We start from the raw sequence: 24033 nt of genomic DNA, 5'->3' as shown, positions 1-24033 counted from the left end.
AAACACATTAAATAAAAACAGTTAAGTCATGTAATGTGTGTTATTATTTATGCTATGCTTTTATATTACAAAAGAAAAAGGATTAAATGAGTTATTAGATGATTTTACTCCACAAACCAAGAATTACATTCAGCAGTTTGAACTTTTAATCACCTGTATGTTGAAAGCCGAGTTAAAAACATCTGTATGAGTGTGTAAAATAACTGTATATATATATATATATATATATATATATATATATATATATATATATATTATGGACATGGTTTAACCAGCAGAGGACTCTCTTCTCTGAGGTCAGCAGAGTTCAGCAGCACCACTTTATATCTGATGATGGTGAGTGGCGCCATCTAGAGGTTCACTGATGCATTACACAACAGGTCGTTTTAAGACTGAGAAGTTTTGGTGAGAAGAAGAAGAAGAAGAAGAAGAAGAAGAAGAAGAAGAAGAAGAAGAAGAAGAAGAAGAGCTACCAAAACCTCAGACAGAGCGAGCTGCCATGGTGTCAGGCTGCAGGTTGGAGGAGGAGGCGAAGGAGCAATGCATGATGGGACAGAAGGGCTCGTGGACTCTGAGAGCTTCGGAGAGCAGACGCTGCTCCTCTGAGAGGGAATCAACCTGCAGGAGGAGATTCACTCTGTTACTGAGCTGCACATACAATGATCTGTCTATTTTAAAATGGACTTTATTCTACTGTAAATGATTCCTTGTTCTTTGTGTTGTTTTAATGTATTTCTGCATCTTAAACTGGATGCTACATGAATAAATCTGACCTGTAAGAGACAGAGGAAGACTTATTCATACAGCCATACACTAACATATTAAGATAAGATAAGATAAGATGAGAGGAGAAGGGAGGGGATGAGAGGAGAGGAGAGGAGAAGAGAGGAGAGGAGAGGAGAGGAGAGTAGGGGAGAGGAGAGAGGAGAGGAGAGGGGAGAGGAGAGGAGAGGAGAGGAGAGGAGAGGAGAGGAGAGGAGAGTAGGGGAAGAGAGGGGAGGAGGAGAGAGGAGAGGAGAGGAGAGGAGAGGAGGGGAAGAGAGGAGAGGAGAGGAGGGGAAGAGAGGAGAGGAGAGGAGGGGAAGAGAGGAGGGGAGAGGAGAGGAGAGGAGAGGAGAGGAGGGGAAGAGAGGAGAGGAGAGGAGGGGAAGAGAGGAGAGGAGGGGAGAGGAGAGGAGGGGAGGAGAGGAGAGGAGAGGAGGGGAAGAGAGGAGAGGAGGGGAGAGGAGAGGAGGGGAGGAGAGGAGAGGAGGGGAGAGGAGAGGAGAGGGGAGGAGAGGAGAGGAGAAGAGATGAGAGGTACCAAATTACTAAGAGGCAAAGATATCATTATAGTTGAGAACTAAACAATCCACTACATTTAAACTATACATAGTAAACAGGACAGGATGTTACCTGTTGCAGCTTTTTTACAAAGATATATATTTATAGTGAGTACCTCTCTCTTCAGCTTCCTGTTCCTCTGCTCCAACAGCTCACACGCCTGCAAGACAAGACCAGGAGGAAAAGAGGGAAAGAAAAGGAGAGAAGGAATAAAGACAGATTTAATGATTTTAAAAAAACAACAAGAAACAATCACAATATTTGTTTGAGGGAAACATTTGATCACTTTGAGTTTTGATTAATTTGGTTGAACTCAAACTACCTGATTTATTTATATGTGACTCCAGTGATGAAACTTTTTATTACCTGACTAAATGAGAGCAGGTTTGGGATAAGTCTTATGTTATATCTATTGTCTGTCTGGTATTATTATTATTATTAATGTCTGCTAGGTCAACATGTCAATCCTCCAATAAATATATTAATAAATAAGTAAATAAATAAATGAATGAGAGAAATTGCCGAGATGAGGAGTTAGCAAGGATTTTAATAACTGTCTTAATTTAATAAATACAAAACTAATAATTAAATACATAAATAATTAAATACACAAATTTAAAAAAATTAAAATAAAAACAATAATAATTTAAAAAAATAAATACATTTAAATGAAAATAAATAAAAATAAATAAAAATAAATATAAATAAATAAAAATAAAAATAAAAATAAAAATAAAAATAAAAATAAAAATAAAAATAAAAATAAAAATAAAAATAAAAATAAAAATAAAAATAAATACAATGTGTACATGCATAACTGTAACATTAACCCTACAACCAAACAGTCCCTTGAAGAAGTGAGGACACAAAGTGGTGTCATCATAAATACACACAATTCTACACACACACACACACACACACACACACACACACACACACACACACACACACACACACACACACACACACACACACACACACACACACACACACACACACACACACACACACACACCTCATGCAGCACGTCGGCTCTCTGCGTTTGTCTCTTTCGGCTCTTCTGGGCTGCGACTCTGTTCTTCTGTCTCCTCTTCAGCTTCCTGCCTTCATCCTCTGAACCCTGACACACACACACACACACACACACACACACACACACACACACACACACACACACACACACACACACACACACACAGACAGACGTTTAAATGTCAAGTTTAAACTTCACTACAACGACATTCTTTGACTTAATTTTAATTTACTGATAAAAACCTTCACAGCAGCATTTAAAACATTGAGATTTAACCAGAAGATAGTTCATATTCTCCCACCATGACTTTGACCTTTGACCTCCCCCTGTGTGACAGGAGGCAGCAGCGTTTCCCTCTCCTGCTGAAATAACTAAAAAGAAACCCAACATGGTGTGATGTTTCTTACCTCACATCCCTCACAGAGGAAGTCTTTCTTGATATTCTGCTGAGAGCTGCAGGAAGAATCACAGTCTGACATCACAGAGAGTTAAAAGTGTTGCATGCATTAAAAAATAAAACCCGAATAACCAGGAGGATGTCCTGCATGCACGCTGACGCTGGTGTCGGCTGGGCAGCATGGAGTCCAGTGTGTAGTGAAAACACAGCAGGCACACAGAGCAGGCGGCAGTTTCACTTCAGCTTCCTTTTCACTTTTCAATTTCGTTGCTGTTTTTAGAAGCAGCAGCGAGGACAGTTCACATAAGTCATATGACACAAGGGGCCACGGCTGACCAGAGCATTTAAGGACTGCTTTAAAAAAAATCAAACACAGTATAAAGATAGCATGAGAGAATATGTGCATGCTGTCTGTTAGTATTTACATCAGTATTCATGTTTTAACAACAGGTGCAGGTTATAAATGTTATCTCCAAACACTTTTATGTACTTTAAAGTTTGGGCCTTGTGATGTCTAATCTGTTCGAAGTTATTTTAAACCAGGGGTGTGTCAAACATACGGCCCGTGGGCCAGAACCGGTCCGCCGAAGGGTCCACTCCGGTCCACTGGATAACTTTGCAAAGCATGCAAAATTGTATAAAACTTACTCGACATTCTTAGTCTTCAGATCTTCCTGTGGACGTTAAACTTGAGATAATTGACTTGCAACGTGATTCAGATTTTAAGGACACGTTTTATCAGTATTTGTTACCATGGAAACCCCAAACTGACAGCGCTGTCTGCAAAAATCTTGTATATTTTGGGACGATTGATCTCATCTTTCTTAAGGCCTGTTTTATTATAGAAAAGTCATGATATGATAATTATTATGTATAGGTTATTATGTAGTGGATACACACACACGCACACATAGACACACAGAGATGTAGATGATTTTCAATAACTGAAATGATAGTTTTTATTAAATAATATACTTTACAAGATGATAATATTCAAAATAAGAGTTAGATATGTATAGATGTGAGCTCTCCGTCCTCTAACCTGCCAATAAACCCAAAAACCTACTTATAGGCTTATAGTCAGATAATCAGCACCAGCTAATCACATCATCTATATTCTACTTAAGACATCAGAATCTAATGAGTGAAAACATAATTCAAAATCAAACCTAAACACACAGATCAATACAAATGTTTTATTTAACATAAGAACCTTTAACATGTCTCCAACAGGCCTGTTAGTTCTGATGAAGGGAAATATTAAAGCTTAAAGAGGATTTAAAGATAACTGATGAGCTTTGAGAAAGATCCTCTCCTGTTTTAATAACACTGAACATAAACAAATGATTTTTCCCAGTTAGGTTTGGTTGAAGTGGACTGGTCATCACTGAGCCCTGACCCCTGACCTCTGACCTCAAACCAGTCCAAAACCCTTCTGATGAACTGGAACCGTATCAGCCAGCATCAGTATCTGTGGTGCTCTTCCCAACAATAGACACATATAAGGATTAATATGTTTTTAATAAAAGGACAAGACATAAAATACAGGCTGGAAAATCTTTATATTACAAACAAAATGCAAAGACTTTGTATTTAAAGTGACAAAAACTGATAAAATGACAGTTTGAAGTGATTTCTTTGTTTGTGCATAAACTCAAATTTTAATAACATTTTATTCAAAAGGAACGAGCCCTGTTGTTTGGATTATAATATAGGAGTTATAAGGTAAAGAAGAAAGCTGTAATGTCGTATTTACTGTTTATATATCAGGTATAAGGTTTCAATTATCTCCCAATTCTGTGTTAAACCTTTTTAACGAACTTATCAACACTGGTTTTACACATATTTGTATAAATGATGGTCAATAGGCCTCATTTAAATACAATGATACCTTATTTCTGAGTTAACACCTGCAGGGTTTTAATGTCAGAAGCTTTGAAATAAAATGTTGGGGAAATTTAAAGAGTCATGTTATATTTACAAATATTTACTGTGTACAAAAAGAGCTGGAAACTAAAGAGTTAGTCCGTCTTAGTCCGGCTCGCCCGCTCCTTTAGGGGAGGCTTGGTTTGTTGACGTAGCCGTCTTTAGCCGCCTCTTCCTCTACGGCTCTTTTGATTGGCTGCTTGTCCACATTAGCTCTCTTCGCAGGGGGCAGCGGAGCGTCTGATTGGCCGCCGTCGCCGCCGCAGCCGAACACTTCTCTTTGGATCTCCAGAGAGGCGAGGCTGGGTTTCATGTCGAGGATCTCACAAAGGCCTTCAGCCTGTTTCTGCAGAGAGTTGATTGACTGCAGAGGAGACGAAGAAATGAGGGATAAAACATTAAAAACCAAAAAAACACACAATTATAGATGAATGTGACAATGGTTTATATATGTGTGTGTGTGTGTGTGTGTGTCTGAGTGGTGTGTGTGTGTGTGTGTGTGTGTGTGTGTCTGAGTGGTGTGTGTGTGTGTGTGTGTGTGTGTGTGTGTGTGTGTGTGTTTATGTGTGCGTGTTTGTGTGTGTATGTATGTGTGTCTGAGTGGTGTGTGTCTGAGTGATGTGTGTGTGTGTGTGTGTGTATGTGTCTGGGGGTGTGTGTGTGTGTGTGTGTGTATGTGTCTGAGTGGTGTGTGTGTGGGGGGGTGTGTGTGTGTGTTTATGTGTGTGTATGTGTGTGTATATGTGTGTGTGTGTGTGTGTGTGTCTGAGTGGTGTGTGTGTGTGTGTGTGTGTGTGTGTGTGTGTGTGTCTGAGTGGTGTGTGTGTGTGTGTGTGTGTGTGTGTCTGTGTGTCTGAGTGGTGTGTGTGTGTGTGTGTGTGTGTGTGTGTGTGTGTGTGTGTCTGAGTGGTGTGTCTGTGCGTGTTTGTGTATGTGTGTGTCTGTGTGTGTGCGTGTGTGCGTGTGTGCGCGTGTTTGTGTGCGTGTGTGTATGTGTGTCTATGTGTGTGTGTATGTGTATGTGTGTGTGTGTGTGTGTGTGTGTGTGTGTGTGCGCGTGTTTGTGTGCGTGTGTGTATGTGTGTCTATGTGTGTGTGTATGTGTATGTGTGTGTATGTGTGTCTATGTGTGTGTGTGTGTGTGTGTGTGTGTGTGTGTGTGTGTGTGTGTGTTACCTTTATAGCTTGAATGGCCTGTTTGACCACCCCTGGAGCTGCTGCTGACAAGTCGTTCATGATGCTCTCTGATTTAAAAAAAACACACAACAGCATCATTAAACTGTTGCTTATTTGTTAATATTTAACTACAGTTTGCTCTGAATTGTTAATTTTGAGTATAGAAATGTGTAAAATGTGACTTAACGATGATTTAACAGAAGAATAACATGTTTTTCTTTAGTTAAATGACAACAAATCTGCAGCTATTTGTATAATTGCTTCATCATTTATTGTTTTTTAATAAAATAAATAAATAAATGATGTGTTTTTCTTGTCTGACATTATAATAAAAAGAGTATTTGTGGGTTTTGAACGGTTATTCAGATGAAATAAGACATTTAATGACATCAGCTTGGGCTCCAGATAACCTGTGATGCTATTTTTTAAGAACTTTTAGAGATTTTATGGACCGAACGATTCATCAGAAGCTTCATGGATCATAAACAAAGTTGTAAGTTAAGTTGCAGCCTTAAACTAAAGACTCTCAGACATGACAACAAACGAGGAAACGCTTCATTTGACCCGAAGAAAAGGAAATACAACTCGACAAGGTGAACAGAGCACTGTGAAAGCACTGATGCATTTTGGTATTTCGCTTCACGGACGGTGAAAGTTTCAAATGTCCATCTTAAGGAGAAGTAGTTCTTCCTGATTATCAGAAAGAAAAACGTCTGCTGTGCAATGAACGTGTGTGTGTGTGTGTGTGTGTGTGTGGAGAGAGACTTTACAACACTTAACAAGAGCAGATATCGATTACTGTCACTGCGGATTCATCTGTAGATTGTCTTGATTATTATAAATTAATTATATCGTCTATAAAATTAAAAATGTGTGATAATTTGACATTTCTTAAAAGCTCCATTTATTATCAAATACCAATAAAATATGACGATTGAGAAGCTGGAATGAGATAATATTAAGTCTCCTTGTCTGGAAAATGATGAATTGATGATTTAAATAGTGCAGCATTCATTTTAATTGAATAATTGATTAAATTGACAAATCGTTTCACCTCTAAAACATTTCAAACATCGCCTCAAACCAGAGAGAGAAATATTCAAAACCATCTCTTAAAGATTTGGCAGCTATTTTAATTAATATTTAATTGCTCTCTGATAAACTTTACACATGTTATACTTCAAACATACTTTTCAGGACATTAAAAACAATCATTGACATGTTATGAGTGTTTCTGTGTATGTGTGAATGTGTGTTACTACCTTGTTCGGGGTCTTTGAACGCCTCTTGAGGTTTGGCCGTGTTCTCGTAAAGTCCCTGAAACACACACAGAGCAGCACAGTGAGATATACACTTCATCTATTATTATTATTATTAATAATAAATAAATAATACTATTCTATTTTTTCTTGTTTTTAAATTGTATGTTTTTAATGTTTTTGTGACTTGTTGAATTGACAAAACCTCCCAAAAAACAAAAAGCTGTATTGTTTTTTTTCAAATTGTATGTTTTTATGTTTTCAATTCTTACTGTTAAATGTTTGTTTTTATGTAAACACATTGAGTTGCCCCTAAGGTATTAAATGCACTATATACATAAAGCTGCCTCGCCTTTTAAAAAGACTGTTTTCAGTAGTTTTATTTGTGTATTGTGCATATATTTATATGTTAAAGATGGATAAATAAGAGTTCAACTGCAGATTTAAACTGTAATAATAATCATATTAAAATTGAAACAAGGGCAGAAATAATGTTTTTAGGATTTATTGGAAACGACTCAATATTTAAAGATAACTCATAATATGTTTTAACCCTCGTGTCGTCCTCCCAGGTCAAATTGACCCCATCTCTTTTGACTGTTCCTTCTTTCCTTCCTTCCTCTCTCTTTCTTTAATTTATCATTCGTTCTTCCCCTCCTTCCCTCTTTCTTTCCTCCCTCCTCCTTCCATACTTCTTTCCTCACTTCCTTCCATCCCTCCTTACTCCTATCCTTCCTTCCTCCATCCCTCCTTACTCCTTTCCTTCCTTCTTACTCCTTTCCCTCCTTCTTTCCTTCCTTATTTCCTTCCTTCCTTCCTCCCTCCCTCCTTTCCTTCCATCCTCCTTTCCTCCCTCCCTCCCGCCTTACTCCTTTCCTTCCTTCTTTCTTTCTTTCTTTCTTTCTTTCTTTCCTTCCTTCCTTCCTTCCTTCCTTGACCTGAAGACAACAGGAGGGTTAACTTGATACCATCAGTTATTTATAAGCCTGTGATAGAGAGAAAGAGAAAGGCGCCCTCTGCTGGCGAGTTTTATACATCACTCTTTATTCTCTAATTAACCTGCAAAGTAGGGAGTGTTCATCTTCTTCACAGTGTGCCATTAGATTAAGAACAAGTCTTAAGTTTAAGCAGTAAATAACCAGTTGAGTCAGATAATGACGGTGTTGGTAGTTATGAGGTAAAGGAGTGACGCTGCTACGGCTCTCCTTAATTCATCGTTAAGGTAGCTGTAGTGATTTAGTTTTCATGCTCTGTTTTGTTCTCAATTTCTCCTAATATATACATGATTAGGCTGCAGCTATAGCTCTATATACATACTTATAGTTATGTTTATACCCTAAACGTTGTGCAAAGTGAGAGAAATGTTCTTTATTTATGACGCATCTTAATCACCATTCTCTCATTTGATGTGGCAGATTGTTATTATCTTAATTATGTCAGGAGGCTGATGTGATGGAATGATAAGTGTGACAACGAGTAATAATACAACTTTAAATGTGTTCTTATGTTTCTGTTATTGCCTTTAAAAAAACAACATATCACAGGATTACGAGCTTTTTGGTTGTCGATAAATGCATCGAACCAGATCTCAAACTGTGATATGAGATCTACTGTGTGTCAGAGCTTGTTGGCCTCACATATTACTGCACTTTTTTATTATTATTATAGATTATTGGGCTTTCTTTTGCCTTTATTGAACAGTTGGTGGCTCAACAGTTGACAGGAAATAAGTGGAGAGAAAGACGCATGCTGGGCTATAAGGGAGCTCCTTGTTATTACACTTTAATTAGACCTGTTATATAAAGACGCCCTTGCTGTGATACCCACCATGAGTTTGCGATCAGCTTTGAGCGAGTGGACGGCGTGACGCAGGATCTTTTTGGGGTACGCCCTGCGCCTCCTGGTGGCCTCCACGATGTTGTCATCCAGCTGGCTCTCCAGATCGTCGGCTTCGTCCTCTGCTGTTAGAGGTGAAGACGGAGAAGGGGGGAGAGAGACAGAAACTGGAGTTTGGTAAATGAAGCTTTAAATGTGGACAGCAGCTTCCTGATTCAACAGGCATTGTAGTTTTTTTGTACCACCTTCAACATCAGGCGCCTCTTCCCAGGGCAGTCCGTTCACCAACACGTTGTCCTGGACGGCCGCCTCAAAGTTCTGCAGAGATATAAACACAATATTACTATTTTATTACTATTATTGTCTCTTTATTGCTTGTGTACTTATTTATTATTCTTTCTTATTGATGCTCTTCTATTTTTACTGTCCACTTGCGGCTGTAATAATGCAAATTTCCCCATTGTGGGACTAATCAGGATCGAGTTATGACTTTGCCATCCTAGGATAACAAAAAGGTAAACCAGTCTAGAGACGGTCGAGTTATGATATCGCCATCCTAGGAAAACCAGTTGAAAGGAAGAGACGGTGAGTTATGACTTCGCCATCCTAGGAAAACAAAAGGTAAACCAGTTGAAAGGAAGAGACGGTCGAGTTATGACTTCGCCATCCTAGGAAAACAAAAGTAAACCAGTTGAAAGGAAGAGACGGTGAGTTATGACTTTGCCATCCTAGGAAAACAAAAGTAAACCAGTATAAAAGGAAGAGACGGTGAGTTATGACTTTGCCATCCTAGGAAAACAAAAAGGTAAACCAGTCTAGACACGGTAGAGTTATGACTTCGCCATCCTAGGAAAACAAAAGTAAACCAGTATAAAAGGAAGAGACGGTCGAGTTATGACTTTGCCTTCCTAAGATAACAAAAAGGTAAACCAGTCTAGACACGGTAGTTATGACTTTGCCATCCTAGGAAAACAAAAGTAAACCAGTTGAAAGGAAGAGACGGTCGAGTTATGACTTTGCCATCCTAGGAAAACAAAAGTAAACCAGTCGAAAAGGAAGAGACGGTCGAGTTATGACTTCGCCATCCTAGGAAAACAAAAGTAAACCAGTTGAAAGGAAGAGACGGTCGAGTTATGACTTCGCCATCCTAGGAAAACAAAAGTAAACCAGTATAAAAGGAAGAGATGGGCGAGTTATGCCTTTGCCATCTTAGGAAAACAAAAACATCGTGTAGTTTGCTTATTCTTCACACTCAGCTGCAGCACTTGAATAAATGCACATACTAACTTTCCTCGGCGGTGTTTTAATACAGTGTTATTATATATTTTTGTACATTTATGGCCATAAAGCTGCAGACTGGGACTCACCGCCAGCAGCTCCGACAGCAAAGCCTGCTTCACTTCCTCCGTCTGTCCTTTTAAAGCTGTCTTTAAAACCTCTTTGTACTTCTCCAGCTGCTCCGTTACTTTCTTTTTAGACGTAACTTGCACTCTATATTCTTCATTTGCTCCACTTTCCACAACCTCCATCTTTACCGCCAATTGTTTATATTTGTTTTGACCAGGAAGTACTCGGTAATATCCGGGTGCGACTGCTTAGCTTTCCCCCCCGAAACAACACTTAGTACAAGAGTTCCTGCATGCACAACAACAAACAACATAAGCAGTGTGTCAGCTTTGTTTTTGCTCTTATATCTGATATTTTGGGGGGATTTTCGATGGATTATGGCTTCGTAGACTGTCACTGTCATGTTTCAGCCTGTGAGTTTGAAGAGGTAGGATGTTAAAGGTTTAATGAGGCTGTGAACGTGCATTATTATTATGAGTGTTTTGACTTTCACTATATCAGTTTTAGACTATTTACATATATGTAAAATGCATTTAGACGTGTCAGCTTATAAAAACTGAATATACATCTAATTTTAATCCCGTTATTATGGTAGTTAGCTGCAGCTTCTCGTGTTTCCTGTCATTTAGGCCTATGTATTCATCATGCAAACAAATAAACAAGCACAACAACATAAGCAGTTTTTAGGCTTTGTTTTTGCTCTTATCTGATTATTTTTGGGATATGTTTAATGAGGCTGTTATGCGTGTTTTGTCTCTCACTATATTGGTTTTAGACTATTTACATTTATATTTTAAATGCATTAACACAACAAACATTCATGTCAGCTTATAAAAACTGAATATACATCCAATTTTAACCATTATTGGATGTCGTTATAGTAGTTAGCTGCAGCTTCTCTTGTTTCCTGTCATTTAGGCCTATTTATTGTCCTTTTTATTTCATCATGCAAACAAACCAACATAATAAACTTTAGATTTATGTGACTAAAAAGTAATAACCTTTTTTGTGTGTCTTTGTAGGATCTGGAGGATGTGATTCAGAGGTCCAGACAGGTCAGTTATTACAAATATACGATTTTGTAGTTTTAGTTTATTGTGATTAATAACCTGCTGCTTTTCAAATGCATGTTAAATGGACACTGTTGCAGGAAACTAAACTTTAGACTCATATTTTTATAGGCTGTAAACCTCATTGCTCAGCCCAGAAATCATCACAGTTATATGTTAATTATTTTTATAAACTGCACATAAAGATATCATGACAGTTTATTGATATTAAACAGTCTGTGAAGATTAGGCCTGGGTATCATTTTAAAAGTTACGAAACCCAGCACCAATCCAAGTACACTTAAAGTGATACTGATACCAACCGAGTACTTCATTCGAGACCCATCATGTGGAATTGCATAAAATGCCACCGCTCCTCCACATCTAAATGATTTGATTTTTACACAAATGCACTTTGAAAGTCTTCAAATTATTAATATTTATTAAAAAAAGAATGCTCAAAATCAGCATGTGGCTCACAGCATACATCAAACACACACTTATAAATCCATATGTGAGTGCAAAAAGGATCGATTGGGGGTATTGTTTGATGGCGGATATTTCAATGCTACTTGGTATTGATTTATTTTGGTACCGGTACCCAGCCCTAGTGAAGATTGTCCAGGTCAGCGTCTGAGTCGAAATATCATCAAGAATGTGAAACCAAGTCCGGCTGCACCTTAATTTAACCCTCCTTGGATATTAAACTTTGAACAATGAACAATAAAATCTGACTTTAATGGTTTCTGAAGGGAAAGAGAAGAAGCCTGACTGTGTGCGTGTGCATGTACGTGTGCGTCTTTAGGTTGGGGTGAAGACGCTGGTTGCAGTTACAGAAGAGGTCGGAGAGTTTGACAGAGTTCTGCAGCTGCAGGAACGGTCTGTATGTTCTCAGTGTGATATAATCAAACACACACGATGTATATCACATGAAGGTATGTTGCATGGTGTGCTCTTCTGGCAGGAAACCAAGAAACATAGAAAGATGTTTATATAATGCTACAATGAATAAAATCAAGAGGGAAGATTACACAGATGTGCATGTTAAAGCATTTAATAACACTGAAGTGCTCTAGTAAATAAGGAATAGTTGTAAATAAGCAAAGTTAATAAGAAAACTGACCTAATAAACAACTTCTACTGGCACAGAAATGATGGAATGAATGAATAAATAAAAATAAATGCAAATTTCCATCTATACAATATGTGTTTAATGTAAATTCCCAAAAAGCTATTCAGATATTATGCATAAAATCCTTTTTTTAAACTTGTCTAAGTAACTAATAACTGCAGATATTCACTTTTATTTTAGATGCTAATCATAGTACAACAACACATGTGTAAAGTAAAAACTATATAGTCTCACAAAAGAGAAGATTCTGATTATAAACTGGATTAGTAGGTGCAGAAACTGTGTAAGTGCGTCACACAGTAAAGAATAAGGATGCACACATTGTCCCGTGCAGCAGCTGCTCTCAGCTGGACGGCATTGTGTTTATTATTCAGGGCGTTTTTGTTGAATTCTTCTCTCACAGTTATCCAGATCTGGTGGCTCCGTGTTTGGGCGTCCATCCGCTGCAGGCCGGCGGGGGGTCCGAGCAGCGCAGCGTGAAGCTTCAGGTACTAGAAAACCTCTGAGCTGCTTTCAAGCCTTTTGATTATTTTTACTTTATTGATACTGAGACAAAGGAGGAGAGTAACTGTATCCAGTCTGCTCAGCGGGAGTCCAGGTGGAGGAAAACAGGAGTCAGTGTGTTTCTCTGAAGCCTCTGAAGGGAATGAAAGTGTGTTTATTTCTTCTATGAAGCCACAGTTTTTATTGCTTACTTATTATATAACAGCATAACACTGCCCAAACTCTGAGATTTGATGCTTTGAAACAAGATGCTGCAATGGGATGTTAGGAGGCTTCTGTCTTTTCCTTATTAAAGTAACTTCATGACAGTTTTGATCCTCTTCAGGGTTTCATGTTTTATCTTCTCAATTGAATAATGCCTGGAGGAACGATTTCAACTATTTTAAACAGCATGTTAATGTGTTGCAGTGAATCAGCTGAAGCAGGATTAATGTTAGTGTTTATACATTTAACTAAAGATGAATAGCAGCTGTTACATTAACTTCTCTCTGGCTCTCAAAGTCCTGAAGAGTGTGTGGACTTCAGGACGATAAAATACATTTAGTTCTCAGCTCATTGCTTTCATTTTATACCAATGCAGTTTAATATTTCCACACATCAAAAATCACTCAGATTGTGTTTCCTGCTACAAGAAAATGTTGTTCACCAGATTTTAATAAAAGGTAAAAGAATTACGAAAACAATGCAAAAAATATTCTGATTCTTCATCTAAACAAACTTAACTTAACTTAAACTAGACTATTTTAAACTACACTAGACTGGACCACATTTGACTTTAACTACACTAAACTTAACTTAAACTAGACTAATAAACTATATTTAACTGAACTTAATCCAGACCAAAATTAAAATAAGATAAGCTTAATTTAAACTAGACTAGACTAAACCAGACTAGACTAGATTAGACTAAACTAACCTTAACATACAGTGTACTACACTAAACTAGACTAAACTAAACTTTATTTAACTTAATGTAACTTAAACTAGACTTAAATTAAACTAAGCTAAATTTAACTTTAACTACACTTAACTTATCTTAACTTAACAAAACAAGTTAAACCAGTGTTTGAGCTGCAATTGGACCTATTAAAGACAGCGTTAACCTATTTTTTTTAAACATGCAAAATAAAGACGGACTCTGAGCTCTTCCTCTATAGATATGACACACTTTACCTCTTAGTTGTATTTATTCACTTCCTGCATAACAACCAGTCATGTGTGAATAGTTAAAGTCGCTGCTGTATGGGATTAAATCATAAGAACCAACGTTGATGCTTTAAGTCCCCATATGATGTTTATGACACAAGTGACCAAAACAGTCACACACTCTCCTTGTGTTACTTAAAGAAGGAAAATAAATGATCCTCCATCGATAACCGCTGCTCTAAATAAACTAAGGAAAGGTTTCGTTTCTGCAGGACCTGGACGCTGCACTGCCGATGTTCTATAAACACAGAGAACGCCTCGTCGCTATTGGAGAGGTGCTACTACACACACACACACACACACACACACACACACACACACACACACACACACACACACACACACACACAGAGTTTAACCTTTATGTGACTTCTTGTAAAGCAAATCAGATTAAACTTGTTAAAACCTTTCGACTCACCTCCTAATCTTCCTTGTTAGGAAAAAAAAAAAAAGAGTTAATGAACGCATTCAGTCACAATCTGTCTCACACACTCACTCAGTCACACACACACACACACACTTCATCCTCTTCATCCTCCTGCCGTCTACAGTCTTCTAGATCCTGTTAGGTGAGGAATGCGGGTGTTTGTCAGAGCAGATTTCAGGCGTCACGGAGCTAAGTCAACGCTCCCAGACTCCTTCTGTTTTCCTTAACTCTGATTTTAACAGATCAGATTGGAAGTGCAGGGAAATCCAGCTTCTATGAGTCCATAACTACTTCCCAAATGCAAGATTATACTGCAGCAAGCTTTTTACTTGTCTATATTGATCGACTCAAGATTGTACAGAACTCAGCTGCCGGGCTTTTAACCAGAACAAAGAGAAGTGATCACATTACTGCTGGCTCCCAGTATGCTATAGAGAGGATTTTAAGATCCTGTCGTGGAGAATGTCTGAAAACACTAAACAAAAATATGAAATAATACACAAAACACTGCTGCGTTGAAGATGAAACAATTATTATTGTACAGTAAGGAGACAGCATAAACACAGCAAGGACATCAGCTCATCTCAACAAGCAAAGATCGAACTTAAACTATTATAGTTTCTGTTATGGAGAGTTTGTTTTCAATGGTTAAGGATGTGTTATTGAAGCTTGGCTAAGGACAATCAAAGTATTATCAATATACCCGTATGATGCATGATGCCACCATAACTTTGAGGAAACTGTCCTCCATGGATCCTCCTTCACTGATAGTACCACGGATACTCTATGCCCATATATGGTCACAGTCAATGCATCTACAGTAATGGAATCAGCCTATTGGTTCGTTACTCTACAAACAAGGAAACACAGTTACCCATCTGTGGCTTTAGGGAGTGAGACACAGCAATGCAGCACCACTGTTATCAAAGTGACTCCTGCATTCCCCAAAACACAGCTGCAAAACACAGCTGCCTTCACCGTCTCAAGGAGAGAAACAAGATGATAGTGTTGCTTTTACTGTGATGTCAAGGTCCATGCTTGAGCCCCTAACAGTTTCTAAGGGAACAAATAAATCAACATATCAGTTTATATTATTTTACTTAATAGAAAATGACTAAATGAACACATATTTGCATATAAACGCATCTTACACCAGTCGTGCATCCCTAAAGTCAGAGCTTTAAGTCATAAATGATTTCTTGGCACCTTACTATGGTCTGCAAACACTCAGAGCTTCTCCCTTATTTGGATATAAGCCAAGGCAGAAGAAGAGTACTGGGCCTCCTGATGATAACAAGACACACAGTAACAAGGCAGAAGCAGCGATCACACATCCACAACTACAATCATTTGATCCTCCTTCACTTTTACAATCCTACTGATTACCTTTAAGGCTCTACACAGCTTCTCTCCCGGCTATATCTCCGACCTTTTAGAGCCAGTAGAGGTCCGGGGGAGGTCTAAAGGACTAAAGGGGGCAGAGGGTTTGCAGTCAGAGAATATATAAGAGAATAAGTGGTCTCTCTTTTAAGTCCCTCCTTTAGCTTTTCATGATTTTTTTTGAGTTTTAATTTTCCTTGAATGGCTTTTATCTCCTTTTGAAATATGGTTTGTGTATTCTCACCTTTTTCCTACATTGAATTGTTTTTATTTTATTCTCTTTTATAACACAATTATTTTCATGATTTGTGTATTTTTGCTGCCTCATGAAGCACTTTGTAATTTGGATTTTGAAAAGTGCTCTATGAATAAAGTTTATTTTTATATTATGATTATTATAAATGTTCAGATTAGATTTGAACTTTGAACTTGGGAACTTGAGTTAGACTTCACTGCTATTAGACTTGACTCTACTTGAGGCTTGAATGCAAAAGCCTTCTTTATAGTTCATAATTTTCTAAAAAATACACAATTTAAAGGAAATAGTTCAAATTCTGTGCCACTCCCAGTTGACTCACAGTTTGCACAAGAAGACTGACTCAGATTTGCCTTAAAGAATGTGAAACATGACCTTAGATTTGGCTTGAAGTCTTAAAAATTAACTTTAGTTTGTTCCAAAAATACTTCAAAAATCAGTTCTGGTATAAACAGTAGAAGCAAAATGGATTTTTGATAATCCAGTTGGAACAGAAGCAGTAATGTTTCTGGGTAAATGAGACAAAAACTTGATTTTATGTAGAGTGATGAACCAGATAGAAGAGAACATAATATAATAACGTAGCTGTAAACTGTTGGATGAAGCACAAGCATGTAGGAAGTGGGTTTTTTCCTGGTGTAGACAACCAAAGTTCAGCCCCTTTTCTTACCCAGCCTTTGTCCAGAGTTTGTTTCATAATGCTTCCTAAAAAGCTAAAACATCTTCCTGAAGTGTTTCTCCATCCTCTAAAAGAAACAGATCTCTACTTTACTGCTCAATGACATTTCAACAACTTGTAAAAGATAAAACAAACAACTGCATCTCCCATCAGGCTTTGACAGCATGTTAATGACTCATACGATGTGTTAAAATCTATTATTCTTGTTTCCAGATCGGGTTAGACTTCACTCCGTGGTGCGCTCCCACCGAGCAGGACAGACACGACCAGATGAGCGTGTTCATTAAACAGCTCAACGTCGCCAAGGAGCTGGATCTACCTGTGTGAGCACGATACAATCACTAAAATAAAGCTTTTAACCCTTGATGTGAAAGCTGCAGAGACCTGAGTGGCCATATAACAAAGGATGCAGTGATTATGTAACTGATCAAATCATTTATTGCTGTGTTCTTTTTATGCATCATTACACAAAGCATATTTTTGCATGTTGGTACCTCGACATTATTTGCATCTGATTTGCATAAAAGCTTCTGATAAGATTAATGTTCTTCCATCTGTCGGCAAACTGATTTGCATGCTGCATGAATGAGTTACTGAGCTCCAGTTTGCAGCATTGTGTGGAAAGAAATCACAGAATTAATAATAAAGAAATCAATCAAATCACAGATGTATGTATGTCTGTGCAGGAACGTCCACTCACGATCAGCTGCTAAAGTAACCATAGCAACCATGAGAGAACAAGGTGGGTTATTTTTGCTCTATATATCGTATTATATAACATCTAAATCGCTTTAAAATAAACATTTGAAGGTTAAGACTTTGTGCTTTTCTTTCAGGCATCAGTCGAGCTCTTCTCCATAACTTTGCGGGGAAGCCGTCAGTGGCTCTGGAAGGAGTGAAGGCGGGTTACTTCTTCTCTTTTCCACCCGCTGTCTGCAGGAACCAACAGGTAAGGGGGTGAATTTACACTTCCACATTCATGGGTGGGATTATTTTAATGCTGTAAGAAACAAACTGGAGGTTTCTGGCACAACTTCACCTACTTTGGCTACATATTATTGGTTATTTTGTTGTATATTTTCTGCTTTTTAAATACTGTTTGTAATGTGTTTTATGACTCTGATGAAGGCAACAAACTCAAACACGCTGGTCTATTAATAAAGTTGTTCTATACTACAAGTGTTACTGAAACTTTGACTTTTTTGGGATTATTTTAATTAAAAGCGAAGTACAGATGGTCTCTTTTTACGCTCTGCAAACATAGAAAAAGCCTTATATCATCGTCAGCACTAAGCTTTATCTTTAATGGTTAAATGAACTCTGAAACAGTCGTATTATCTACTTAGGTTAAGCCCTCAGGTGATACTGTATATGTTCAAGCTTAATGACTAACATGAAAGTCTTTGAGCTCATAAATCATCTGCTGTACATGACAGAAACGTGTTTGTCTGCTTTTTAAAAAAATGAATCCATAAAACGTAACTGTCATGTAAGCAGAGAGCTGTCATATAAAGTATACAGATAAAGAGCGGTATGTTCTCAATGGTATGTGATACGTGAAGCAGGAAATTACACTGTATGTAGTAAAAAACAGGTGAATGAATGTTGTGAATGGCAACAGTCACTAGACAGTAATAGTAGGGTAGTTATAACCATGGTAATATTATAGTTTTAATAATAGTGTAAGTTGTTCTACCTGTATTGAGAGGAGTATTACTTATACTAGTAATAACATTAGTAATAGAAGTATAATAAAACTAATGAGTTATACTGGTTTATTGTTTTAAGGTAAAATAAGTTATATAATTCACATTTGTTGCATATAGCAGGGGTAAAAGCGTAAAAATGAGGCAAGTAAAGGTCAAAATGCTCCTATAAACGCAGTGTAATGTAATAAATGTGGAAAGTAAGAGCAGGGGTTTCATATCTGAATCTGCTGAATCTGAACCTGGGAGCGGTTGTGGCTCAGGAGGTAGATCTAATCAGAAGATCGGCGGTTCAGTTCCTGGCTCCTCTGTTCTACATGTGGAAGTGTCCTAAGGCTATCTTGCCTTTACATTAACCCCAAACTGATCCTGATGGATGTATTAATGTGTGAGTGAATGGGTGAATGTGACTTGTTGTGTAAAAGCGCTCTGAGTGGTTAAAACACTAGAAAAACACTTTATAAGTACAGTCGATTCACCATTTTTACCTTTGCTATCGTGGCTTTATTGACCTAAAGTCCATCGTAATGAGACTAACAGTGTGACAGTTCATTTTATTTGTATTCTTTATGACAGAGAGATAAACTGATCAAGCAGATCCCGCTGGAACACATCTGTCTTGAGACCGACTCGCCCGCTCTGGGGCTCGACAAGCATGTAAGTTTTATCATTTTGGGAAACACGACGTGTTGTAAACACACCTGCAGCCTGTTTTTTTCACCTCCTCGTGTCTCTTTGTGTCTTCCAGGTGAGGAACGAGCCAAGTAACATCGTTCTGTGCTGCCAACGCATCGCTGACGTCAAAGGCCTTTCGCCACAAACTGTTCAGCTTGTCACGGCGCAAAATGCATTCAGACTTTTCCCCGGAGCTAAAACACACACACATAAAGCGATGTGACAGGTTTGTCCAGAGGGGGGCGCCAGAGGAAGGAAAGGACACTTGAGTGGAGAAGATTGATGTAAGTGAATCAGGTTCGGCTCTGTTTTTTAGCTCAATACGATCTTTACGTTACATTTTTTATAACTGAGACCGACAGGAATTTGGTCGCAAGTTGAATTTAGTGTGCCTGTGCCAAATTTCATCTTAATCTATCCAGTATTTATAAAGATATTTGACTCTGGAGCAAAATGTTGGACCAACTTTAATCTACGTTTGACCAGTCGGAGACCCTCGCAAAAAAATCCATGAGGCAAAGATCATCCATTGTAACACAGACTCTGAACTTTTGAAAGTAAAATGAGTGAGTGAAATAAAATACTTTAAAGAGTTCTGTGGTTTGAGTCGGATGTTTGTGTTGGGCTTCGTCTGGCTGCGGCCGTTTACACCAGGTGTGATTTATCTGGAAGAGAGACAAAAAGAGAGGCATGACAGACAATGAAAAAGGCCAGAGGTGTTATATTATCGATGGGTAACAAAAGGTCAGTTGGTTGCAATCTACAACTTCACCACTAGATGGCACTAAATCATACACACTGGTGCTTTAAGATTATTTTCCAAGCCAAGAACCTGATTATAATCCATCCACAATACAACTCAATTTAAATATCAATCCACCCTAGAAAACTGACTTCTGACCCCCCCCTTCATATACATGGTACCAGACGCTGTGGTGTTTGAATGTTTTTAGGACCACAATCAGTCAATCCAGGTGGAAAATGCAAAAGACCATAAAGCCTCAATGTGTATTACATAAACTTGCACTATAGTTAAGTTTTTATACTATAGCAACTATAAAAGTTACAAAAAAATAGGCTATCATGAGTAAGAAGAGTTGAAAATACCACAAATTTGGATAAACACCTGTTAGAGTATTGTAGAGTATATTGCATTATAACACAATTTCCCATTAGGCCCTCAAAACTTTGTCGCTTATCAACAGTTTTGAGTTTTACCGAATGATATAAAAACCTTTATTGGCATTTTGTAGAGATAATTACCAAAGACTTGTCTCAGTACCACAAACACACACACTCATATCTTACTTACAGCTTTCTTCAAAGTGCTTTCTCTCGGGGAGCTTTGCAGGAGGAGGCCCCTCTGTGCTGGCCGCCCTGCGCTGCGGTCCGGCGGTCAGAGCAGTGAGGAGGACCGGGCTGGTCCGCAGGTGACTCTGGTAGTGTCTCCTCTCTGTTCTCTCCCAGGCCTGCTGGGGTTTCACCTCCACCTGACACCACGTCTCCCTCCGCAGGTTCAGCTCCAGCACAGCACGCTGCTCGGATCCGGCCATTGTTAAACTATGTTAGTGATGTTAGTTAGTGATGTTAGTGTTTCTATGGCAACGGGAAACCTGAAGAAGCGTGTGTACTTGCCAAAGATCTTTAGTGAAAGAAGATGAGTCACTCTGTGAGGAGCAGATAAAACACATTTCTAGAGTTTTCTCTTTCATTTGTAATTAATGCTCCACTGACACTTTAATAACAAGCCTACAATTCACATATTACAACAGTTATCAGATAAAGAGACAGACTTCTGAGATGAAAAAGATATGATATGGATAAGATGTGATTGTTTCAAAGGGACATCTGCCTTGGACACCCTCAAGAATCTCATCTAATGTTCGACAGGGAATAATGTTACAGATGCTGCTTTTGAACTGCGTTTTTAATGTTGGACTCCACATTTCAAAAGCTACCCAAAGCACTTCTAATAGTCTCTGTAGTATCGTATAATCTGCATGTACATTATTGGAGTATAGTTATCAGAAAGAGTATATTGGTTGGTTCTTTAACACAAGATATCTCCTGATACTCCTTCATTACAACAGAAATATCCAGATTCATCTCACACTGAGGTTCAATGCCTTTTTTCCTTTTGATGCCTAAAAACAGTGACAGAGTGGGAGCTCACTTCTCCGTCACATCTTCCTCCAAATCCAGTCATCAGGTTGTCAGAGGGTCATTTGATCCTCCTCAGCCAGTCCAGCAGACAACAGAAAGACTTCAGGTGATCCAAGATATCATATAAGTATTGGAAATATTCTTGTTTCTTCATGTTAATCCTAAAAAAAACCCTAATGTGCAGCTTCAGCAGAAAAGGACTGGTCATAAACTGGGTGATGTCTTTGGACTTTTCTGATGATTTTTTTTTATTCAGCTTTCATGGCAAAATCCTCTACAGAATATAAGATAAAATAGCAAACTTGCCTTCATTGCAGTAGTAAAATTTCACTCTGGAAATCTCACTGTTCAGATTACAAAACTCTTTTGAAAGCAGTGCTGAGTTTCAAAACATCAGCGGTGAGTTTGATGGTAAGTGAAGGATGTTGAGGAACACAGTAAAATTAGACAGTGTACTGAAATTTTAAGGTTTTGCTGAAATCCAGCAAAAACATGTAGAAGTGCCAGATCACTGAGTGCATTCACATAACCATGAGTATCCTGGTTATGGTCATGTGTTGCACATTCTGGTCTCAGAAACCCGAATAAGCCTTTATCCTGCCTATGAAAGTACTCTAGTACATGAGTAGGCAATTCTGCTGGGAACAAGGATACTGTGGCATGTACCTGGAATACCTTTATTCAGGTTTCTGATCATCCTCTGCCATGTCTGCAGGTGCTTAATTAACTCAAGTTACATATGACCCAGTAGAGTTAAGAAACCAAACTGAGCTCGTTCTCATTTGTTGAGGGGACTCAGTCGGTGCAGAAATAAATGTCTGAGATGTTCAGATTTTAAAAAAACTGTAGGTGCTGTTATGATTACGTAAACAGGGAACTGAATAACCAGGTTTCTCGTGTGTCTTGTGAACACCCTTGCGTCACCTTTCAGCACTTTTGCATGATGCCTGTGCCATTAAACAGCCCTGACATATGTAGCTGACCTGTGTCACTTGACTGTGGAAACCTATGTGATGCAAGAACTTCACACTTCTGCATCAGACTTCTGAGAAAATGGCAGAAAGGAAACGTAATGTGATGCAATGCTACTTTTCACCTGTAGATAAAATACAGACAGATTGGTATCGGTTAAAAGATGTTGTGGTGTTGAGGTTATGTTAGGTCATGGTAAACACCTCCTCCATGTCAAAAGCTGCTGTGGTTAACTTCACAGAGACCACACTTCTTGTTTTTTTACACATATAGTGACGTATCGGTGTCATGGGATCAGACTCCTACCTGCAGCTTTAACCTGCAGCGGCGTCCCAGTGGGTCAGAGGATGATTAGGATTAGAGCAGATAATGACCGCAGCATATGGGCCGGCTGGTTAGAGTAAAGGAAGGAAGGGGCGACGTTAAAGGGACCTGACGGGGGGTTGGGGGGAGTTCACAAGTTCATATTCATCATTTCTTTTATTACTTATTTGATAATGATTTTAAATCTTTTCCAGAAGAACAATCACATTCAGAGTGTGAGGATCTTAGAGTGAAATTAAACCCATGAATACTGTTTCAGACATTAATTAGCCCACATTTAACAATGTTAAAGCTGAAGCATTTAGTTGATTATTCAGTTATATTAATCTGCACATATTGTTTATAATAGGTTTTTTTTTTAAGCCAGAAAATGCTTGTTTCCTTTATTTCCTGTTTGTTTTTGAAAAAAAATCACCATTTTATGGACCAACCGATCAAATCAATAATGGACATAATCATTAGTCCCAGCCCTAATAATACTGAAATATTACTAAAGATACTAATACTTTTTCTGCTTTTATTCTTTTTTTAAAAATGCATTTCTTTTAGTGCAAAATAATAAAAAAATAAATAAATAAATACATAAAAATGTGGCTTAATAAGCCTGCTAGATGCACATTTGGTGTGTTGGAGTGTTTCAGTTTTTATCCTGATATAAACTGAATAATATGAATAAATATAAATAGTTTGCATGTTATTAGTGATTAAACTGAATAATTAGGGTTAATGTCTTAATTGGGGGTACACTAATAAATATTTAACATTGCAGGTTGTTGCATTTTACAGCTTCCACGTGGTCACAGCTTACCATTCACACTGTGGTTCAAAATAGTCTACTACAAGCTCTTGCTGCTCTACTATTGGTTCGTGGGCATCGGAAGGCCGTGTGACAGCGCAGGCTTGAACAAAAGACAAGAGAGACTCCGGAGTGTCATCCAGAAAAGAGAGAGCGAGAGAGAGACAGGCACACAAGGCTGGATGCAGGAGAGAGAGGAACACAGGAGTGGTTTAATGATGAGTAGAGTATAATAACAAGAGAAAGAGGAAGAGTTTATGTTGTGTACAGTGCAACATTGTAGCTCACACTTAACCAAATGAGGAAGCCACTCTGCCGCTTCCCTGCCTCGCTTCTAGCTGTCTGCACAATAATAAAAAAAGAGGACAAAAACGTGCATCATGGTCGCCGGTGAGCTCGTGCAGGAGCATCGTACCGGCTCACCTGACGACATCACGGTAAGCAGGAAGAGTCCCGATCATCTGCAG

At 38.3% G+C, this 24033-nt stretch overlaps 4 protein-coding genes across 4 annotated transcripts in view; 2 read left to right on the top strand and 2 right to left on the bottom strand.

Annotated features, from left to right (window-relative positions):
• Positions 1-480: 480 nt before the first annotated feature.
• Positions 481-3408, bottom strand: batf3 (basic leucine zipper transcription factor, ATF-like 3). The gene is made up of 5 exons (XM_062437763.1): positions 3402-3408; positions 2764-2828; positions 2339-2443; positions 1439-1483; positions 481-618 (listed from the first exon to the last, which is right to left on the bottom strand). The coding sequence occupies exons 1-5, from the start codon at positions 3406-3408 to the stop codon at positions 481-483; spliced, it is 360 nt and encodes a 119-aa protein (XP_062293747.1).
• A 1028-nt stretch (positions 3409-4436) lies between these two features.
• On the bottom strand, positions 4437-10479 carry nsl1 (NSL1 component of MIS12 kinetochore complex). Its single transcript, XM_062437762.1, has 6 exons — positions 10318-10479; positions 9196-9268; positions 8942-9075; positions 7118-7172; positions 5856-5923; positions 4437-5043 (listed from the first exon to the last, which is right to left on the bottom strand). The coding sequence occupies exons 1-6, from the start codon at positions 10477-10479 to the stop codon at positions 4807-4809; spliced, it is 729 nt and encodes a 242-aa protein (XP_062293746.1). The 3' UTR covers positions 4437-4806.
• A 119-nt stretch (positions 10480-10598) lies between these two features.
• On the top strand, positions 10599-19618 carry tatdn3 (TatD DNase domain containing 3). The gene is made up of 10 exons (XM_062437280.1): positions 10599-10724; positions 11320-11352; positions 12152-12225; positions 12882-12966; positions 14401-14463; positions 17144-17253; positions 17617-17672; positions 17767-17879; positions 19213-19293; positions 19385-19618. The coding sequence occupies exons 1-10, from the start codon at positions 10668-10670 to the stop codon at positions 19532-19534; spliced, it is 822 nt and encodes a 273-aa protein (XP_062293264.1). The 5' UTR covers positions 10599-10667; the 3' UTR covers positions 19535-19618.
• Positions 19619-23946: 4328 nt separating this feature from the next.
• Positions 23947-24033, top strand: part of flvcr1 (FLVCR choline and heme transporter 1) — a 10820-nt gene continuing 10733 nt past the window's right edge. Inside the window, exon 1 of the mRNA XM_062437761.1 lies at positions 23947-24003. Coding sequence (XP_062293745.1) covers positions 23947-24003 — 57 coding nt within the window. The remainder of the gene's footprint in view (positions 24004-24033) is intronic.

This window comes from Scomber scombrus, chromosome 17 (genome assembly GCF_963691925.1).
Source record: "Scomber scombrus chromosome 17, fScoSco1.1, whole genome shotgun sequence".
In the NCBI taxonomy this organism is placed as follows: Eukaryota; Metazoa; Chordata; class Actinopteri; order Scombriformes; family Scombridae; genus Scomber; species Scomber scombrus.
This window is presented reverse-complemented; position numbering and strand designations above follow the sequence as displayed.